Here is a 17,717-nt window from a genome sequence, read left to right as displayed (position 1 = left end):
AAGTTTTGAAATGACTCTTTGCATTACCCGATTGGAAGAAGAAATGGCTGATTGTTTGAATATTATTTAAGAAAAGTGGAGTTTTTTTGAACCCATGAAGCTCATCTGAGGTTTTTTACTCCACTTTTTTTCTTTTCAATGTGTTGATTTCCTTGTTTTTGGATGATTATGTGTGCGATTGGCCTTTCTCTTTATTCTTCCCCCTTTTATGCATTGAGTAAACTTTGGTTGTGTGAATGCAGGGGGCTTCTATATATTAGTGATTATAGAGTATGTATAGTGGATTTTTGTGATTGAATGTACTCTCTCCTGTGTATTTTGTAGAGAAAAAGGATACCTCACCTTATATTCGGAATGTCTTATATTCGAGTATATATGGTAATCCACACCTGAAATTAAAAATGGGAGATCCTGGAGCACTATAGTGTCCGGATCATGTTGAAGCTTTGAGTGGTAAGCTCTGGCCAGAAAGGAAGCAGCCGTGGCCACAGAGCTGTTTGAGGACAAAATCAATCCTATGGTTCTGTGTATCCCTCAGCAGAACCCCTCCATTAACAGGGAGAGAAGTGCACTTGGTAACCTGTGCCATTAAGGAATCCACTTTCTGGGACGCAAAATGCTTATTAAATGTGTCTGCCACGGGTAGAAGTTGGATATGTTTCTAGCAACCCTCCAGTGCCTCCCAGTTATTTGAGAGCATTTTTACTGTGTCCGGATGATCAAGAAAGGACGAAGACTGGGGTTTCATGCTGTTCATAAAGGAGCATTTTGCTGCTGCTGACTGCCCAACCTCCAATTTCACTTCCTAGAGGGATTTTGAAATTAGACCAACCAAAGCTGAGGGCTTAAAAAAATTTCACCATGGGGTCCGCACCCTGATCCTCTCCCAAATCTATGAGATCTACGAGAATTGCTATATCTCTCAAAATGATGGTACCTATCTGTGTAAGCAATGGCATTGTTAGGACATCCTAATCATCCATATCATCAGCTGGTGAATCATCCCTTGCCAACTAGGGAATTCTGGACTTAGGACCCGTGTCCTGGGAAGGGAGGGATGCCAGCAAGGATGCCAAGGAGGCGCATTTGGTGTCTTTTTCTTGGCTAGAAAAGCCTGGAAGAGCATGTTAATAAATTCTGGGGCAAAACCCTTGCCAGAGCAGCAGCCGCCTCCTGCAAGCTCTTTTTAGTGCTTTTGGAAGATTTTTTCACTTTCGACGTCGAATAGTAGCTGTGCTTCACCAGGGTCACAAGCATGCTGTCCCCAGAGTCCAATTTTGACCGACAACGGTTGGAATGGCGAAAGGACCCCCCTAAAGAGGTCAAGGGAACCAACGAAACCTCGTCCCCACCCCTCCTGTGCCGCACAACACATGGAACATGGTAGCTCACCAGACAGCCATCCACAGCAAACAGGGCATGAATCCAAAGCATCCTGTTGATTCCATCTTAGTGGTTTACTTACAGAAATGAAGCTTGTAGAGGCAAAAAAAATCCTTTAAATTCAAAATGGGAAAATCCAAAATAGCTGCCTTGGGAGCAATTTTCAAAGGACAATAGCCTGGAAAAAAACAGGAAACCCCAAGATGTGACAATTTTAGTTTTTGGGGGGGTTTTCTGGGGGGGGGGCCTAGGGCTAACTCCCAAACTGCCCAAAAACTATTTTTAATGAACCCCCCAAATCGCTAAGACACCTATACACACTGTGCCATGTACATTACATTAGTGATTTCTATTCTGACAATACCTTGCGGTTCAAGGCGGATTACAAAATAAGTTATCTGGCCATTTCCAGAGGAATTGAAGAGAAGAGCGAGTTGCTTCAGAGAATTGGGAAAAGTCTTGCAGTGTTAGTTTGTCTTCAAGGATTTCTTGAATAGCATGGTTTTTATTTCTTTTCTGAACGATTTGTAGTCTGGGGTCGTTATCAGTAAATTGGAGTTGGTAGTCCAGTTTTGCTGCTTGTGTGGCTAGAAGGACACTGTACAGTTTTTTTCATTTGATGTCTCTGATTTGGGGAGGCGTAAACAGTTTGTGGGTTCTCCTATGTTTGGTTGAGGTAGTTTGGATTAGGCAGTTGTTTAGGTAGGCTAGGCTGTCTCCGTTTATGGTTTTAAAGCTGCAGTAAAGGAAGCTAAAACAGCTTACAGGGAGATCCTCTGCCTTAACAAGCCTTGCAAACTGGACTGCTGGACTTCTGACTGCCCCGCCAGCCTGACACCAATGGCCAGAGACCTCCGCCACCCTCAGGACACACCATGCACATGACCTAGAGGAGGAACGCAATCAGCCACGATCCCGGCCACATCTCCATGGAGCCACGCAGCCTGCGCTCAAACCCATTACTGGATGAACATGAGGTGAGCCTCCGATCTGAAAGTGCAGGCTATCCTGTGGAGTGCACTGCAAAGCAGCCAACTTCATGGAAGCAGACTTTATCTGTAAAGTCTGCGATCTCTCGCAGACAGAGCTATCCCCGCAGGAAACTTCTGTAGTACGAAGATGTGAAAAACTGAACAGAAAAAAAAAATTTAACATGGACAGAAAAGTCATGGCAGATGTTCCACTGAGAAGGGAAAAACATTAGATGAGCCAGACTTTAGGTGAAACACCCTCTTTAATACCTGATTCAACCCACCCATCTATGATGTTATACAAAGACCAGAGCAAAAAAAACAACTGTGGAGACAGATGTTCCTGGTGCAGCCTTTAATCAGTCTATAGAAATAGTAAAACAGCCCACATGTGTATATTGTGAAGGGGACCCAACACAGTCCATGTTTCGACTAACATGTCTTCTTCAGGGCTCCTATGGATATGAATGCGAGTGTAAACATAAAGAATGGAATGTCGATGAAGCTGTCCGTGCAATGCGCAGTAACGGCGAAAAGAGCAAACAGAATGCTAGGAATGATAAAGAAGGGGATCATAAACAGATCGGAGAAGGTTATCATGCCGCTGTACTGGGCCATGGTACGCCCTCACCTGAAAGACTGCGTCCAGGTCTGGTCGCCGTACATGAAGAAGGCATGGTACTACACGAAAGGGTCCAGAGCACTTAATCAGACTTTCTGGCCTGTGACCAATCTCTCTCCTGGTCTAACTGCTCCTCGTGGTTGGCCAACAAGATTTCCCAGCACTGTAACCTTTCCACTTTAAACTATAAATCTACCTTTGCAGGATCAAAATGCTAGGCTCCGTATCCACGCTCTTGTTCTCTTCCATCTGCTTCCCTTAGAACCCTGCTTCTCTATCTTCTTGGTACACAGACTTGGATTAAATTCCTGCACTTTTTCCAACTGCCCTTGAAGAGTTCTTTCTCCTCTTGCAGCCTCTGTCATCCCTGTTGCACCTCTCTTGACTCCCTGGCAAGGTCTTCATTTTTAATATGGGCTCCCTCTAGCTGTCCCCAAAGCATTCCACTCTGTCTCTTTGTCAAAGGATTCCTGCTTCTGACCCTCTATGATTCTGGGCAGATTATTCTCTGGGACTCTCTTAGCTGTCTCTTAGTCTCTTTGCCAGCTGCCTTCCTTAAGTTCTCTATTTTTAAGGGGTGCCTGGCTTCTCATCTCTACAGGCACAGCCCCATCTACAGCACACTTTTGCAGTTTTGACCTGGCCTACTCCCACTCCTGGTACTAACCTCCCATTCTGGAATTGTGTTTCCTTACTCCACTGTAGGCACAGCATTGACCTCCCAGTTGTGTGTACAGAGACCTTGGCAGAAACAGCTATTCCACTCCAGGTTTTCTATTTTTCATGTTCCAGCTTGGAAGTGCAGCAGTCTCTCCCTGGCTGCAGCGTGGAGTCTTGTACTCGCCAACAGCCAGTTACATAGTAACAGAAGCAACAACTCGGTTCCAGCTTTCCTCGGCTTCAGTACTCTGGCCCGGCTTTTCTAGCTGCTCCAGCACCAGCAGTTCTTGGTTTCACTTTCTACAGGAATCTTCCTGGCCCCAACCTGGCTTCTTTGTCAAGCATACTCTCTGCTTGATTAGGTAAGCTCCCCAGCCTGCTAATCACTTTTTAATTTTTTGTTTTCCTTTTGTTAAACAAGCTCAGTTATTAGCGGTTTGTTGCTTAATCTACAGCCCAAACATACACTTCTTTTCTTCTTCCACTGCTCCGGTAGTACTGCAATTGGCAAGGAGAAAAAGAAAAGAACTCCTGCTTGTCCAGCACTAACTGCACTTCTTCCGGTTTCTCTCACGGCAAAGCAAATCTCCTTAGTTTCTTGTAAAAACCCTATGCTATTATGGCAAGGCCCCAAGCCCTGGAGGTATATGAAATCAGCTTCCCTAAAGCAGAAGCTCACATCTCAGTGCTGCCACCATATGTAGTAATGTGATTGGCAGATAGAGCATGCACAAACACAAGCAGGCCAGGGGAAAGGGTAAACAAAATAGTTTTTTTTATTGATATATCTTTCATTACAGGAAACAGAATCATTTATATTTCTTATGAAATTGGCCATGGACAGTCCTACCCTGGCTGGCCCTGCCACGCCCTAAACACAAGGTTCTAGTTTCTCAAACTAACCCAGCTGTACTCAGGCTTGCCTTCAGCTTTGCACACTTAGTATCAACGTCTTCAAAAAGATAAGATGCCTCTCCTTGACAGTCTCTCTCACATTCACTTGAGGGCCATTCTGCTTTCCTGGGCTTCTCCTCAACCAACATTTTGGAAAGATCTCTTGTCTCAGGACCTCTCTGAACTACTCCACTCTAGGGCATTGAGCTCCTCTCTGCCTGAATCCTGCTCCCTTGACTCAGCAGGGTTATTCCTACCCTAAAGTAGTTTGTTCTTAGCCTCTATGAGCTAATGTCCCCTGCTGTACAGTAGTGTAATTGCAGTATCAGTGAGGGAGTGCTTTTTACTATCTTACTCACTCCCTCTCTCACACAGGGTTTTAAAAAAGTTTGGATGATTTCCTAAAAGAAAAGTCCAAAAGCTATTATTAAGATTGACTTGGGAAAATCCACTGCTTAATTCTAGGTTAAGCATCATAAAAACCTGTTTTACTCTTTTGGGATCTTGCCTGGTACTTGTAACCTGGATTTGCCACTGTTGGAAGCAGGATACTAGCATTGTTGGGCCTTCAGTTTGTCACAGTATTGGCAATGCTTACATTCTTATGTTTCTTAAATAAATGAAGTAATTTTAAAACTGTGTTATGTATGTTTATTCAGGTTCCCTTGGTTTAACACAGTAATGAATTTTATTTAAAGTTCAGAAACCAATTAGTGTGACATATATGCAATAATATGGAAAATCAGGGAGAGAACTTTTTCACATCACTGCACATATTTTGTATACAATTTAATTTAATTATTAAGTAATAATTGCAACAAACTCATTGAAATTTGTTTAAGGCAGTATAATGCTATGACTAGTTGAATCAAAATTTCTGGACTTAATGCTAAGAGGCAAGCATCTTTAGAGGCATGGGGAAAAGAGTTAGGTAATAAAAGTGCCATATGGGAAGCCAGAAATAAAGCAATTGAAGTGTAAGGGAAAGAGTTAATATGAGAGATGAACTATTTATAGCATAGTAAGGTCAAAGAATAGAATGTTTAAAAAGGTAAAGTTATCAATTAGAAGATGTTGAGATGAGGAATGGGAAGAAAAATTGTGAGAAACAAAAAGATCAAGAAATAGAAGGGAAGAGAACAAAAGATACAGAAAAGACAAAGGAAGGAATAATAATAGGTAAGAGAAACTTCAGAGAAAAAGGAAGGTGAAATTTGTCTGCCTAAGACAGAGCTTGAGAATCAAGGAATTGAGTTTGGAGAACAGGGGGAGACTCCTGGAGTCAAAAAAACATAAGGACCCTGATCTAGACCATTCAAATAATCAGATACTACTACTGCAAACTGCAAAGGTTAAACAGTTTAAAAATTACATTGTAAAATAGTAGAATTCTGATCACATAATCAAAGCTAAACACTGAATGTCTAGCCAATCTTGAGCTTGGTCTCAAAGGGAGAAGAGGCTCAGAGAATGAAAACCAGCATGAATACTAATCTAGATACTTAGACTTAACAGCTATAGTTTACTCATCTCACTGGAATTTACTGAATATTCTAACCCTCCACATTAATTACTGGTGGATAAAAAGATCACAATAAAGCATCAGAAGACACTGCTGCTCTAAGCTAAATGGCATTAATTAGGCTGCATCTATTTCAGCAATTTGCTAACAGAGTGCTACAAAAAAATAACTTCACCTAATGTTATCCTCTGGCTCCGGTTCACTGTCACTGTCTTCTGCTTTCCGTTTAATTCCTCCTCCTGGAGATGGGCTACCCTCAGAATTGAAACTGGTATTAGGAGATGACGAAGGAGTCTGGGGAGGCAATTATGCGGTATCAGAATGAATATTGTTTGCATGATAGCAAAATTTTTGTTAAGACCACAGTTTATACTCTACAAAATTTTAATATAAAAATCAGTAGCGTTTCTATCTTTAATAACTATCCAAGTATTTTCTCCTTATTGGCTCTATTCTACAACAGTTGATGGGAGTCCTAAATAAATCTCTTCCATTTTTAGTTTTTAAAAATTATTACACAGGAAAAATGCATTGAGAATCTAAAGTTGCCAATCTGAAAATTTAACAAATATATCAACATAGCTGTCCGACAGCATAAGCAAAAGACATAAAAAAATAATGTTATAGGATAGTGAATTGATAAATTTGGTACTTCATCTATGACCTTCCAGTGTTTTAATAAAGCAAGCCCCCTTGCGACCAATTTTCATATCAGACCACTGGTTCTATAAAACTGATGCTGAAAGAAAGATAGAGTGCTGTTAACTCAAAGCTTTGCACCCAACCGAAAGATATTTTCCATTACAAATGAAAAGTACTCTTAGAATTCACAATATGACTGGAAACCATTTCATTTTCAGCAATAGTGAAAAACTGTGTACATTTCTGAAATCTAAGGATAGAGAGAGATTGAATTGCACCACTGAAAACAAACCCACAAAACTATTAAGACATCAGTGTGCTAAAATTTCAAATATAAACAGTAGCAGCTCACCTTTTGTTTTAATTATTTTTAATATAACACATCATTTTTCTTAATAGTCTGACTGATAGCAGCTAGTAGTCTCATGTTCTCTGTCCTGCACTAAGGTCTCGAGAAGGTAAGGTCTTGATGGTACCATGATGGCCCATGCAAGATGAACTGCAACAGTCTATTGCTGCTATTTTGGCATCAGGGCAGACATTCCCAACCCCACAAAAAGAACGATGCTGTCTCACAGTCTGTTTCAAAAAGCTGATGATTACTTGGCTTATTACTGATGACTGCCAGAACCAAAGCAGTGGTTTTTGTTATAGGCAAATCAATCTGGAACATTTTATGCTGTATAACAGTAAAGATCTTTGAAGCCTGCACAGAATTTTTTCTAGAACATGCCTCTTAACACAGAGGAAGATAACTCTCATCCTGCAGTATAATGAAAGATTAGGTTCTTACTTGGATAATCTTCTTTTTTTTTTAATCTACTACGGAGTCCGTACATATATCGAACCAGTCCCACAAACTGGACTTGCAGAAGTGAGAACACTTGCAGCTCTGAGCACCTCCCATATAGAGGCGGAGCACAATGCACCCTCCAGTTATGTCCCAAAGCAATCGGGCTCCACTGCTCTGTAACTTAGAAAACAATAATTAGAACATATCATAGCAATTGAAAACCACAGAGAAACAACTTGTTGTGTGCAACTGGCACTAACAATACAGGAGTCAGAGGCTGAGGAATACACTTATTCATACCAGATGTCTTTGCACTTAGCCATCTGGCTAACAGGAGAAGAATTCTAGGCCTGGAATACAGAAACATCCGAGGCAGAAAGCAGGTAGTACAGAATATACAGAGGTTGGGTCATACAGACTCTGTAGTAGAAAGAAGATTATCCAGATAAGAACCTAATCTTTCATTTTGTTACATCTACTCCGGAGTCCATATGTATGGTGATGTATCAAAGCAATGGCTAATGTAAATGGACAGGCATAAGAGCCTTGCCCACAACATCAAGGACCCATAAGTGACATCCTCTCGAGCTGGCACATCCACTCTGTAAAATTCAGAAAAAGTATGCAGAGTAGACCAAGTAGCCATTCGACAAATCTCTGCGGGAGGCACTGCCCAAGACTCCGCCCCAAATCTCTGCGGGAGGAATGCCCAAGACTCCGCCCAAGAAGAGGTGACATCCCTGGTCGAGTGCACCTTGAGAGAAACTGGCAGTTGTTTACCACAGGCAAAGTATGCCGAAGAAATGGCCATGCAAATCCACTTACCTATAGAGACCTTGGATGCTGGCCTGCCCCAACAGGAGTGGCTGATGAGTACAAACAGGTGGTCCAACAGACAAAAATAATTGGTCTTGCCCAAGTACTGAAACAAAACTCTGTGCACGTCCAAGCTTTTTCAACACTCTATCCTGTTCGTTAGATCCTGTAGAATGAAAAGCAGGCAGACGATCCTCTCAGTTTACGTGAAAATCTGATACCACCTTTGGAAGAAAGGAAGGAACAGCACAGAGAGTGACGCCCTCATTCGTGATCCTGAGGAAGGGTTCCCTACAGGAGAGAGCCTGCAATTCTGAGATGTGTCATGTCAAACAATCGCCACCAGGAACACAGTTTAACAGTGAGGTCTAAAAGGGAAGCATCCTTGATGGCTCATATGGGGCCTTAGTGAGACCCTCCAGAACAATGTTAAGGTTCCAAGACAGAAAGGGGCGCTGCAGCGGGGGCCTCAACTGGAGTGCTTCCCGGAGGAATTTGGTCATATCTGGATGAGTCATCAGTGAAGCCTTGCGATTTTGAGTCAGAAAGCAAGAAAGGCCAGCCACTTATACTTTGAGGGAAGCCACAGCAAGGCCTTTCTCTAGCCCGGCTTGAAACCAGGATGACTGGAATGGGAGCTTAAAGCGGCTTTACTTGGTCCCTTGCACAACAATGCTGAAAAGCATTCCATGCTATTGCATAGGCCGCCATAGTAGAAAGCTTCTTAGCCTGGGGCAGAATAGCAATAACCACATCTGAATATCCCCTGTGAACTAGGACTGCGAGCTCAAGAGCCAAGCTGTAAGACAAAAGTGCTGTAGATTCTCCATGGGAACTGGTCCCTGACTGAGGAGCCAGTGATGAAACATAAGCTTGAGGTTCCTGACTTGCTGAAGCCATACTAGGTCTGCATACCATGGCCAGCGAGGTCAGTCTGAAGCCACCAGATCACTAGCCTGGTTGAGTTGCAAATCCTGTGGTTGACCTGACCTATCATGGACCAAAATGGGAAGACGTAAAGGAAACCATAGTGTGGCCAGGGCTGGACCAACGCATCCAACCCTGAGCTTCTTGGTTCTTCTCTTCAATTGAAGAAGTGTTTGACTTTTGAGTTCTTGGCAGAAGCCATCAAATCCATCACGGGTTGGCCCCAGGATCACACAAACAGCTTGAACGCCCAGTGGGAGAGCAACCATTCCCCCAGGTCCAGGCACTGCCAACATAGAAAGTCAACCTGAATATTTTCCACTCTGGCCACATGGGCTGCAGAAAGAGCCTGAATGTGGGTTTCTGTGCACCAAAAGAGCACCTGAGTTTCCAGGCACAAGGGAGCAGCAAAGGAAGCTGCCACAGCCACCTTGATCCCCAGAGCCAGAGCTTCAAACTGCTTCTTGAGAACCATGTCCACCTTGTGATCCTGAGAATCCTTTAGCATAATACCACCCTCACTCAGGAGAGCTGTATGCCTGGTGAACTAAGCTAATGCTGAATACTTTTGGCTGGTCAAATAGCTGATAGAACTCAGAAGTCATGGAATAAAGTCTAGCCATGGCCTTAGACACCCTTAAGGAACCCTCTGGGGTCTCCCACTGCTCTGTTACCAGGGTAGTAATATCCTGAACCAGAAAGAAAGAGGTTTGGGTGATGGAACCACTCATGACCGTGTATTGGGACATGGAAGGCTGAGATTCCAGCTTCAATTCTTTAACATCATCAGAAATAAAGTGGTGGACAAACAAACTTGAAGAGGCAGTGTATAAAAGGGTGATCCACCTGGTCCAGAGCCGGGGAGGCCTCATGACTACCAGACCCCAAAAGGGAACCAGAATCATCTAGGATGGCATCAGAGCCCTGGGACAAAAACAGCATGGAGTCTGACCTCCAATCTGGCCAATCCTGCTCCAAAATTTCACTGGAGCTAGGGTTCAGTTTGCTTAACTGAAAAGCAGACACCGGGGGAGGAGACACTCCCTAGGTCAATGGGGGGGAGGAGGGGCAGGGGGGAGAGGGGTTTGAGTCAGGCAGAGGCTTTTGAAAAAAAGATCGATTTAAGATCTAAGATGGCTGCTGCCAGTAAAATCGCACCAAAAACGGCCTATGGAGGCTTATTTGAAAGCTCAAGAACAGTGAAAAAGGTTTTTTTTTATTAAGGTGGGCGACCTGATCCCTAACTCCAGAAATCCTTAAAACAGATTTTTTTTTTACCCACCCTGTTTTTTCCCATAGGAATCAATGGGGTTGAACTCACAGTTCTGTGCTGGTGTCTGCCTGCAGCTGGAAAGAAGAAAAGGATTTTCCGCCTCCGATACTTCCAAGGAAAGCTCCAAACCATGAGATCTTCGGGCTGCCAGTTGCATCGACCCCAACCTCCACCTCCACGGAACCCTGAAGTGCAATGGGGTGGGCACGTACCCAGCCAGTACCCTGATATCCCTAGGGTTCTTACACAGGGCGCCATTAGCCTGCGCTCAAGCCACTTAGAAACTCAGAAGGCAGGCCGGCTCCCAGGGAGACCCCAAGCCCTGAAAACACACAGCAGGCTGGTTCTCCAGGTCCACTTGAAGACTTGCCCTGCAGAGCTGCAGTTCAGCTCAGCAGAACCTTTCCCAGGCCGAACATCCAAAAAATGGGGCCTCTAGGAACCAAATGACCTTTGAACGAGAAAAATAAAAAAAATCTAAGCAGAGCAGATCAGAAACACCTATGCACAGTTCGCTTGCAAAAGAGAAACTGTAGGGTGTACTGTGCTCTGCCTCTATATCAGGGGTGTCAAACTCAATCACATAAGGGGCCAAAATCTAAAGCACAGGCTAAGTCGTGGGCCAAATTTTTTGTTAAGATACTTAGTCTTAGTAGAAGTATATATCCTTCCTCACCCTGAGATACCATTCCAGCGATTCACCTGGTTATTTTCACCTCATAGATGTTACCATACTTAATTCCAACTTTATTCAAATAGTCATTCTAGACATAGGCAGAGGAACGTTTTAGTGGGTTTTTGGTGGGGGGAAGCAAAAGTTCCGCCCTAGACCCTACTCCCATAATAGCACTAATTGTTTAATACCAGTTTTTCCATTCATTTTTCATATATACACAATTTAATCTTATTAACAACACATAATGGCTAATCACAAAATTAAACTACACAAACACACTATGCTTCTCAACATTCATTCCTATCAGAACACAGATAACCTCTATGCAAATACGGGACCACAAACTTAAAGAACTAATATATACAAACAAAACCCTAAGATGCAATATAACCCTAGAGAAATAGAAACAAATGCATTTCTTCCTGAACAGTGCAAAATATAGACAGCAGATGAAAATTCTCAAAACTGACACAATTCAATCACTAAATTGAAAATAAAATCATTTCCCTTACCTTTGTTGTCTAGTGATTTTGTTTTTCAAACCATCTTTTCCCAGTCTCTGGCTGCACTTCCTTCTGTCTGTGTATCCAGGGCCACTTTATTCATTTGTTGTTTTTTTCCTCCTTCACTTTCTGCTACACATCCATCTTTCCAAAACTATATGAACTGACCTCTCTTTCAAACAAGTAACCTTAGTATGGATGGTGATCAACAATATATGGGTCACTCAGAAACGTGAAACTCTTCAAGGAAGGAACGCTCCCCCCCTAGAGATGAACCAGAGTTTACCTTCCAGTCATTGCAACTGTTTCAATGCTGGTCATGCTCCAGTTGCAATGACTGGAAGGCAAACTCTGGTTCATCTCTAGGGGAGAGCGTTCCTTCCTTGAAGAGTTTCACGTTTCTGAGTGACTCATATATTGTTGATCACCATCCATACTAAGGTTACTTGTTTGAAAGAGAGGTCAGTTCATATAGTTTTGGATCTAAGCATTTTCCTGACTTCCACTAGTATCTTAACTAGTATCACCCCTACGATTCCTGAAGGAAATTGATTTTGTACACATCCATCTTTAGCATTAACTTTTAACATTCAACTTTCTTCCATTTTTCTGCTTTCTTCTCAAAATCTATCTACTTTTCCATGTCTTCCCTTCCCATCTATCCATGTGTACCATCTCCTTCCTCTTTCTATCCTTCCATCTATAAGAAGCATTTCTTCTTATCTCTTCCCTGCCGCATCCATTGCTGTGCACCATCTTCTCCCTTTGTCTCCTTGTGCACCATCTCATCCCTCTCTCATAGTCAGACATCGGTCTTCCCCCTTCCCTCCTCATATGGTGCGATGGGGAAGAGAGAAAAAAAACAGGAGAGATCAGAGCCCTAGAATCCCATCAAGGACAGAACAAAACTAAGAACCTCATTATGATTCTGCTTTGGAACATACTGTGAGCATATCTTGTCCCATTTCAGAAAGGATGTAAGAGCTAAAAGATTCAGAGAAGGGCAAAAAATTGTACAAAGGATAGAACATCTTTCTTATGAATCAAGGCTAAACAGATTAGACCTACTCAGTTTGGAGGAAAGAGAACTGAGAAGCGATATAAGTTTATAAAATAAGAATGGTTGAAAAGCTAAATAAATACCTCCTAGTTAACAAGAAAACCAAGTTCAAAAAGCCAAAATATAAAGACAAGGGTTCTTAAATAAAAAGTTTAAAAAAAAACCACAAGAAAACTTCCCTTGCAACTAACCATCAACATCCTGAAAACAAATTAGTGAAAGTATTTCTCATGCTGTTCCTAAGCAATCTGTGGGATCACTTGCCATTACATGTGCTCTGGCAATGAATATAGTGGGATTCAAAAGAGGTTTGGACAAATTCCTGAATTAAAAAAGACCATAAAATTATTAGGAAAGCTAGACATAGCAAAGCCATCATTTATCCCTGGAAATGTGATATAAGAAATAGATCTACCCTTTTGTGCTCATCTTTGACACATATGGGTGTCTCAAAAGACCGAAATGGCTGTCCTTCTGCTTGGAACATCCAAGTTCTGATTTTTCAACATCCATACAGGGAACATTCAAATGAGTTATGCATCCCAAAATGAACATTTCCAGAACAGGTGTTCTGGATGCATGTTAATGGCAGCATTATGTTCCGAGGCTGGGTAACATACTACACCGAAGCTAAGTACTCTATACAAATACTATTGCCCCGATAGGGGTACATATGTTTCTAAGCTAGTTGGGTAAAAGCCCTTAGGCATTTATTTATTATGTATTTTTGAGGAAAAATAGATAAAAAAGCATAAAACAATAAAATAATAAGATTAAAAATTAGAAGTTAAGCGGTACTCAACAAGAGACTCTCTTGACCGATAATAACTCACACGTAAGCTAACAGCCTAGATAAGCTCAATTGGCTGATAGCGGTGTGCACTTGAGATCCATAGTCTCTAACAGAGTGTTATTGAGATTAGTTTGCTCTGGTATTTGCCTATGTCCAGGTAATTTTGGTGTGTTACACATAAGAAAACCAGGGTTGAAGCATGACCCGGACATCTGAATGCAATAATGTACGGCAGGTTGACATCCAGGATTGAAATGAGAATGCCTATTACTGGACCTAATATAAAAATGAATAAGTGAAACTGCAACCTATTTTTTAGTGACCTATCTTGTATACGAGTATATCAGGCACTCAGATGGTCTCCATACCCAGAGATCTTGGAGTTCTGTGAAGGCACATCTTCACATCAACCTTCTGGAACTACGAGCAATTCGCAATGCCCTGTTCACATTCCAGGATCATCTCCTCAATCAAGTAGTACTGATTCAGACAGACAACCAAGTACCCATGTACTATGTAAACAAAAAGGGTGGATCAGGATCTTGTCATCTCTGCCAGGAAGCCATCCAAATCTGGTCCTGGGCCATTGATCATAACGTTTTCCTGAAAGCAGGCTACCAAGCAGGAAAATAGCATGTATTGGCTGACAAATTGAGTAGAATTCTGCAACCACATGAATGGTCACTCAGCAACTGTGTCTTGAGGGACCCTATAAGTGGACCTATTTGCTTCTCCCTTCAATCACAAACTTCCTCTTTTCTGCTCCAGGCTCCTAATAGCCTGGAAATCGATGCCTTTCTCCTCAACTGGTGAGGCAGAATCCTCTATGCATTTCCTCCAAATGCTTTAATCAAGACAGTGTTGCTCAAGCTTCACCAGGAACCAACCACCATGATACTCATTGCATTTCAGTGGTCACATCAACCTTGGTTCCCTCTCCTCCTGCAAATGAGCAAATGGGAATCTAACTCGTATTCCTTTGCATAGAAAATGATAGGTCAGGGTAAAAAACAACTCCAAGGTTATGAGTAGAGAATGACACGGTGGCTTTTACCCACAGTAACCCGCCGAAACAGTGAGGGGGAAAAAGTGCTCACTGTGGGTAGGGGACAAGGTCATCCACCGCCCCATGGAGTGGTGAATGGCCTTGTCCCTGCAGTTAAGGGAGGGAACACGCGTGGTCACCAATCGTGCGCGGCCCCCTCCCTCCTTCCTACCTACCTATCCGAATCTATCTATTTATCTATCTCTCTCTCTCCCTCCCCTTTATCTTTGTGGCACGTTTTGAGTAACTTCTTCACAAAGCCATCAGAGCCTGAAAGCAGTAGCATGCGTGTGTGGGAGGAAGCTTCTCCTCTGACGCAGAGTCCTAGGACAGAACCCTGGGGTATTCCAACTGCTAGCAGGATGGCATCAGAGGAGGATCCACTAGTGTATACATTAACCGGGTAGTTAAATGATGAAAACTTTACTGTAAAGCTGTATAGTTATGTAATAGCATAATTTCCTACTTTAAAGCATACCAAACTATATTTTCAACAACAGAAAGGAGAAATGGGAAGGAAGTCTTACACAAGAGACAGTATTTCATGTTTACCACACAAATATTAATGCAATAACTTTTGAAACATGTTTTTAACATTAATCTCTTAAACTCACTAAGACTTTTTTTCACAATTTCAAACACTGGTTACCTTGTTCATTGAAAATTTGTTTTGCATCCTCATTTCATATGCCGCCTGCCTTGGGTTACTGATTGCTTGGGGACCAGATCTATTTCTCATATTCAAAGCATGAGGAGCAAACTGGCCCTGAGGAATGAAAGCTGGCTGATCTCTCTACAAAAAAAAAAAAAAAAAAAAGACTCATAAATTTCACTGGGAAAAGAGAACATTATAGTTGAAGCAACAAACATGGAATATGCAGATACTTTATATGTTGCTGCTCATTACAAATACCATATTACACAAATCTAGTTAAGGTTGGCAATATAGATACATACGGTAGTATGAAGAGACTGTCCAACCTCGTCTCCAGTACAGAAGAGAAGGGTACAGTTAATACTACCAACTGCTATAAATACTTCTCTCTTTTAAGGAAAGCCATATCAATGAAAATAAAAAAATCCAAATGGTCTTATTTAAAAACTAAATCAATTATCCACTAAACAGGAGGTCTGGCTAATAGTGCCAGATGATAAACTGCTAGTAGATACATTTCCTACATTTATATTATTCAATGAAAGTAAAACAGAAACCTAAGTGAAAATCTTCAGCTTCCTATTCCTAATAAAAACATGATGACAAACAAAGGCCAGAATGAGCCTGAATCATGTTGGCTGCTAATATCTGGAGCTCCTGCAAGACTGTATATAATTTGCCTCACTTTTCTCAACAGACTGACCATCCCCTCTCCTGTGACTCACAACTATTGAATCAACATGACCATTATTAAGCTAAGTTATAATCTGCTAGAACGGTGGCACAAGGAGTCAAATAGGCTAAGCAAACCTCAGATGGCCTCCGACACCACTGAATTTGATGTTACTGCAGCTTAAGGATATGCTTAAAGATAACATTGAGATGACTGTGGAGGTTAAGGAAGAAACTGTGGCATTAAGCAGCAGCTAGAAACACTGCTACAGTAACATAACATAAATCCCATTTGTATACCATAAAACCTTGCAGTTCTATGTGGTTTAATAAATAAAGATGACTGAAAAAATCACAGTGAAGTACAATCTTCCCAAAACTTTGCAAACAGATTAGCTTTAAATGACTTCCTAAAATGTAAGTAAGAGGTAGACTTTGCCAGTAATCAATGAAATTCAATATCCCAACTAGCAGCTTAAAAAGGTAATAAACGCTGAAGAAATGTTTTATATACATAACCTCTTACTGTTGGAAAGGAAAACAATGCAGTGTTGCACAATGAACAACTAAAATTAACAAATATAAACTGATCTACTACTACTACTACTACTAACTTTATTTTTCTATACCGCCATAGTCAAATGACTTCTAGGCGGTTCACATTGAAAGAAGGCTGGACAATCAGCGAATTACAGAATGCAAGAAGAGAAATGTTACATAAGAAATAGGAGTTACATGAGAAATTATATCAGGTTTGCAAAGAGGAAATATCATAGTGAGTGAAGGCCATCTGTTAACTAAATAACTCAGTGCAAGGCCATATAGCACAGTTACTTACCGTAACAGGTGTTATCCAGGGACATCAGGCAGCTATTCTCACATGTGGGTGATGTCACCAATGGAGCCCAGATGCTGACGCCTCACAAGCAGACTTGCTTGAAGAAACTAGCTAGCAGAGAAGCCAACCAGGGGAGGTGGGTGGGTTGTGAGAATAGCTGCCTGCTGTCCCTGGATAACACCTGTTACTGTAAGTAACTGTGCTTTATCCCAGGACAAGCAGGCAGGTATTCTCACCTTTATTTTGGCAGCGTTTTTGGCGTATTCAACAGTCAGGCTTTTGTTGCTATCTTCATTTCATGCGGTACATTTTATACCTTATTTACCATGGACCTCTGACGAAGGCGTGTTGTCCAAAACATGGACTGTGTCGGGTCCCTTGGTTGGTAAAAAGGTTTTTATCTTACTGCATTTTTACTTTGGTACAATAAATTCTTGCCTGCATTGTGTACATTGTCTGCAGATTTTGTTTGGTTTTCCTGTTCCGGTGGTTCTCCTGCAGATTTGGTTGGATTTCTTTTTTGTTGCTCTTTGACCTCCAAGCTAACCAGAATGGGATGGTGGAAGTGTTGGCAATTTAGGAGAATAAACTTTTTAATACTGTTTGGCCAAACTGTCCATCCCGTCTGGAGAAAGTTGAAAGTGACAATAGTGAGAAGTGAAGGTATGAACCGATGACCAAGTAGCAGCTCTACAAATTTCCTGAGGAAAACTACTGAAGCTGCCATAGCTCTAACCTTATAGGCTGTGACTTTACTGTGAAGGGATAATCCAGCCTGGGCATAGCAGAATGAGATACAAGCCGCCATCCAGTTGGAGATGGTACGTTTAGAAATAGGATGGCCCAACTTATTGGGATCGAAGGAAACAAAAAGTTGAGGAGCAGTTCTGTGTGGTTTGGTGCGTTCCAAGTAGAAGGCCAAAGCACGTTTACAGTCCAGAGTATGAAGAGCTGATTCTCCAGGGTGAGAAT

The 17,717-nt window shown here is 41.9% G+C and overlaps 1 protein-coding gene across 1 annotated transcript in view; it reads right to left on the bottom strand.

Annotated features, from left to right (window-relative positions):
• XRN2 (5'-3' exoribonuclease 2) overlaps nucleotides 1-17,717 on the bottom strand; it is a 302,991-nt gene that overhangs the window by 160,428 nt on the left and 124,846 nt on the right. The window contains exons 15-16 of the mRNA XM_033938550.1: nucleotides 15,230-15,373; nucleotides 6,228-6,346 (exon numbers count right to left, since the gene is read on the bottom strand). Coding sequence (XP_033794441.1) covers nucleotides 6,228-6,346; nucleotides 15,230-15,373 — 263 coding nt within the window. The remainder of the gene's footprint in view (nucleotides 1-6,227; nucleotides 6,347-15,229; nucleotides 15,374-17,717) is intronic.

Source organism: Geotrypetes seraphini, chromosome 3 (genome assembly GCF_902459505.1).
Source record: "Geotrypetes seraphini chromosome 3, aGeoSer1.1, whole genome shotgun sequence".
Classification (NCBI taxonomy): domain Eukaryota; kingdom Metazoa; phylum Chordata; class Amphibia; order Gymnophiona; family Dermophiidae; genus Geotrypetes; species Geotrypetes seraphini.
The sequence above is the reverse complement of the archived record's forward strand: the minus strand, read 5'-3'. Positions and strand labels throughout refer to the sequence as shown.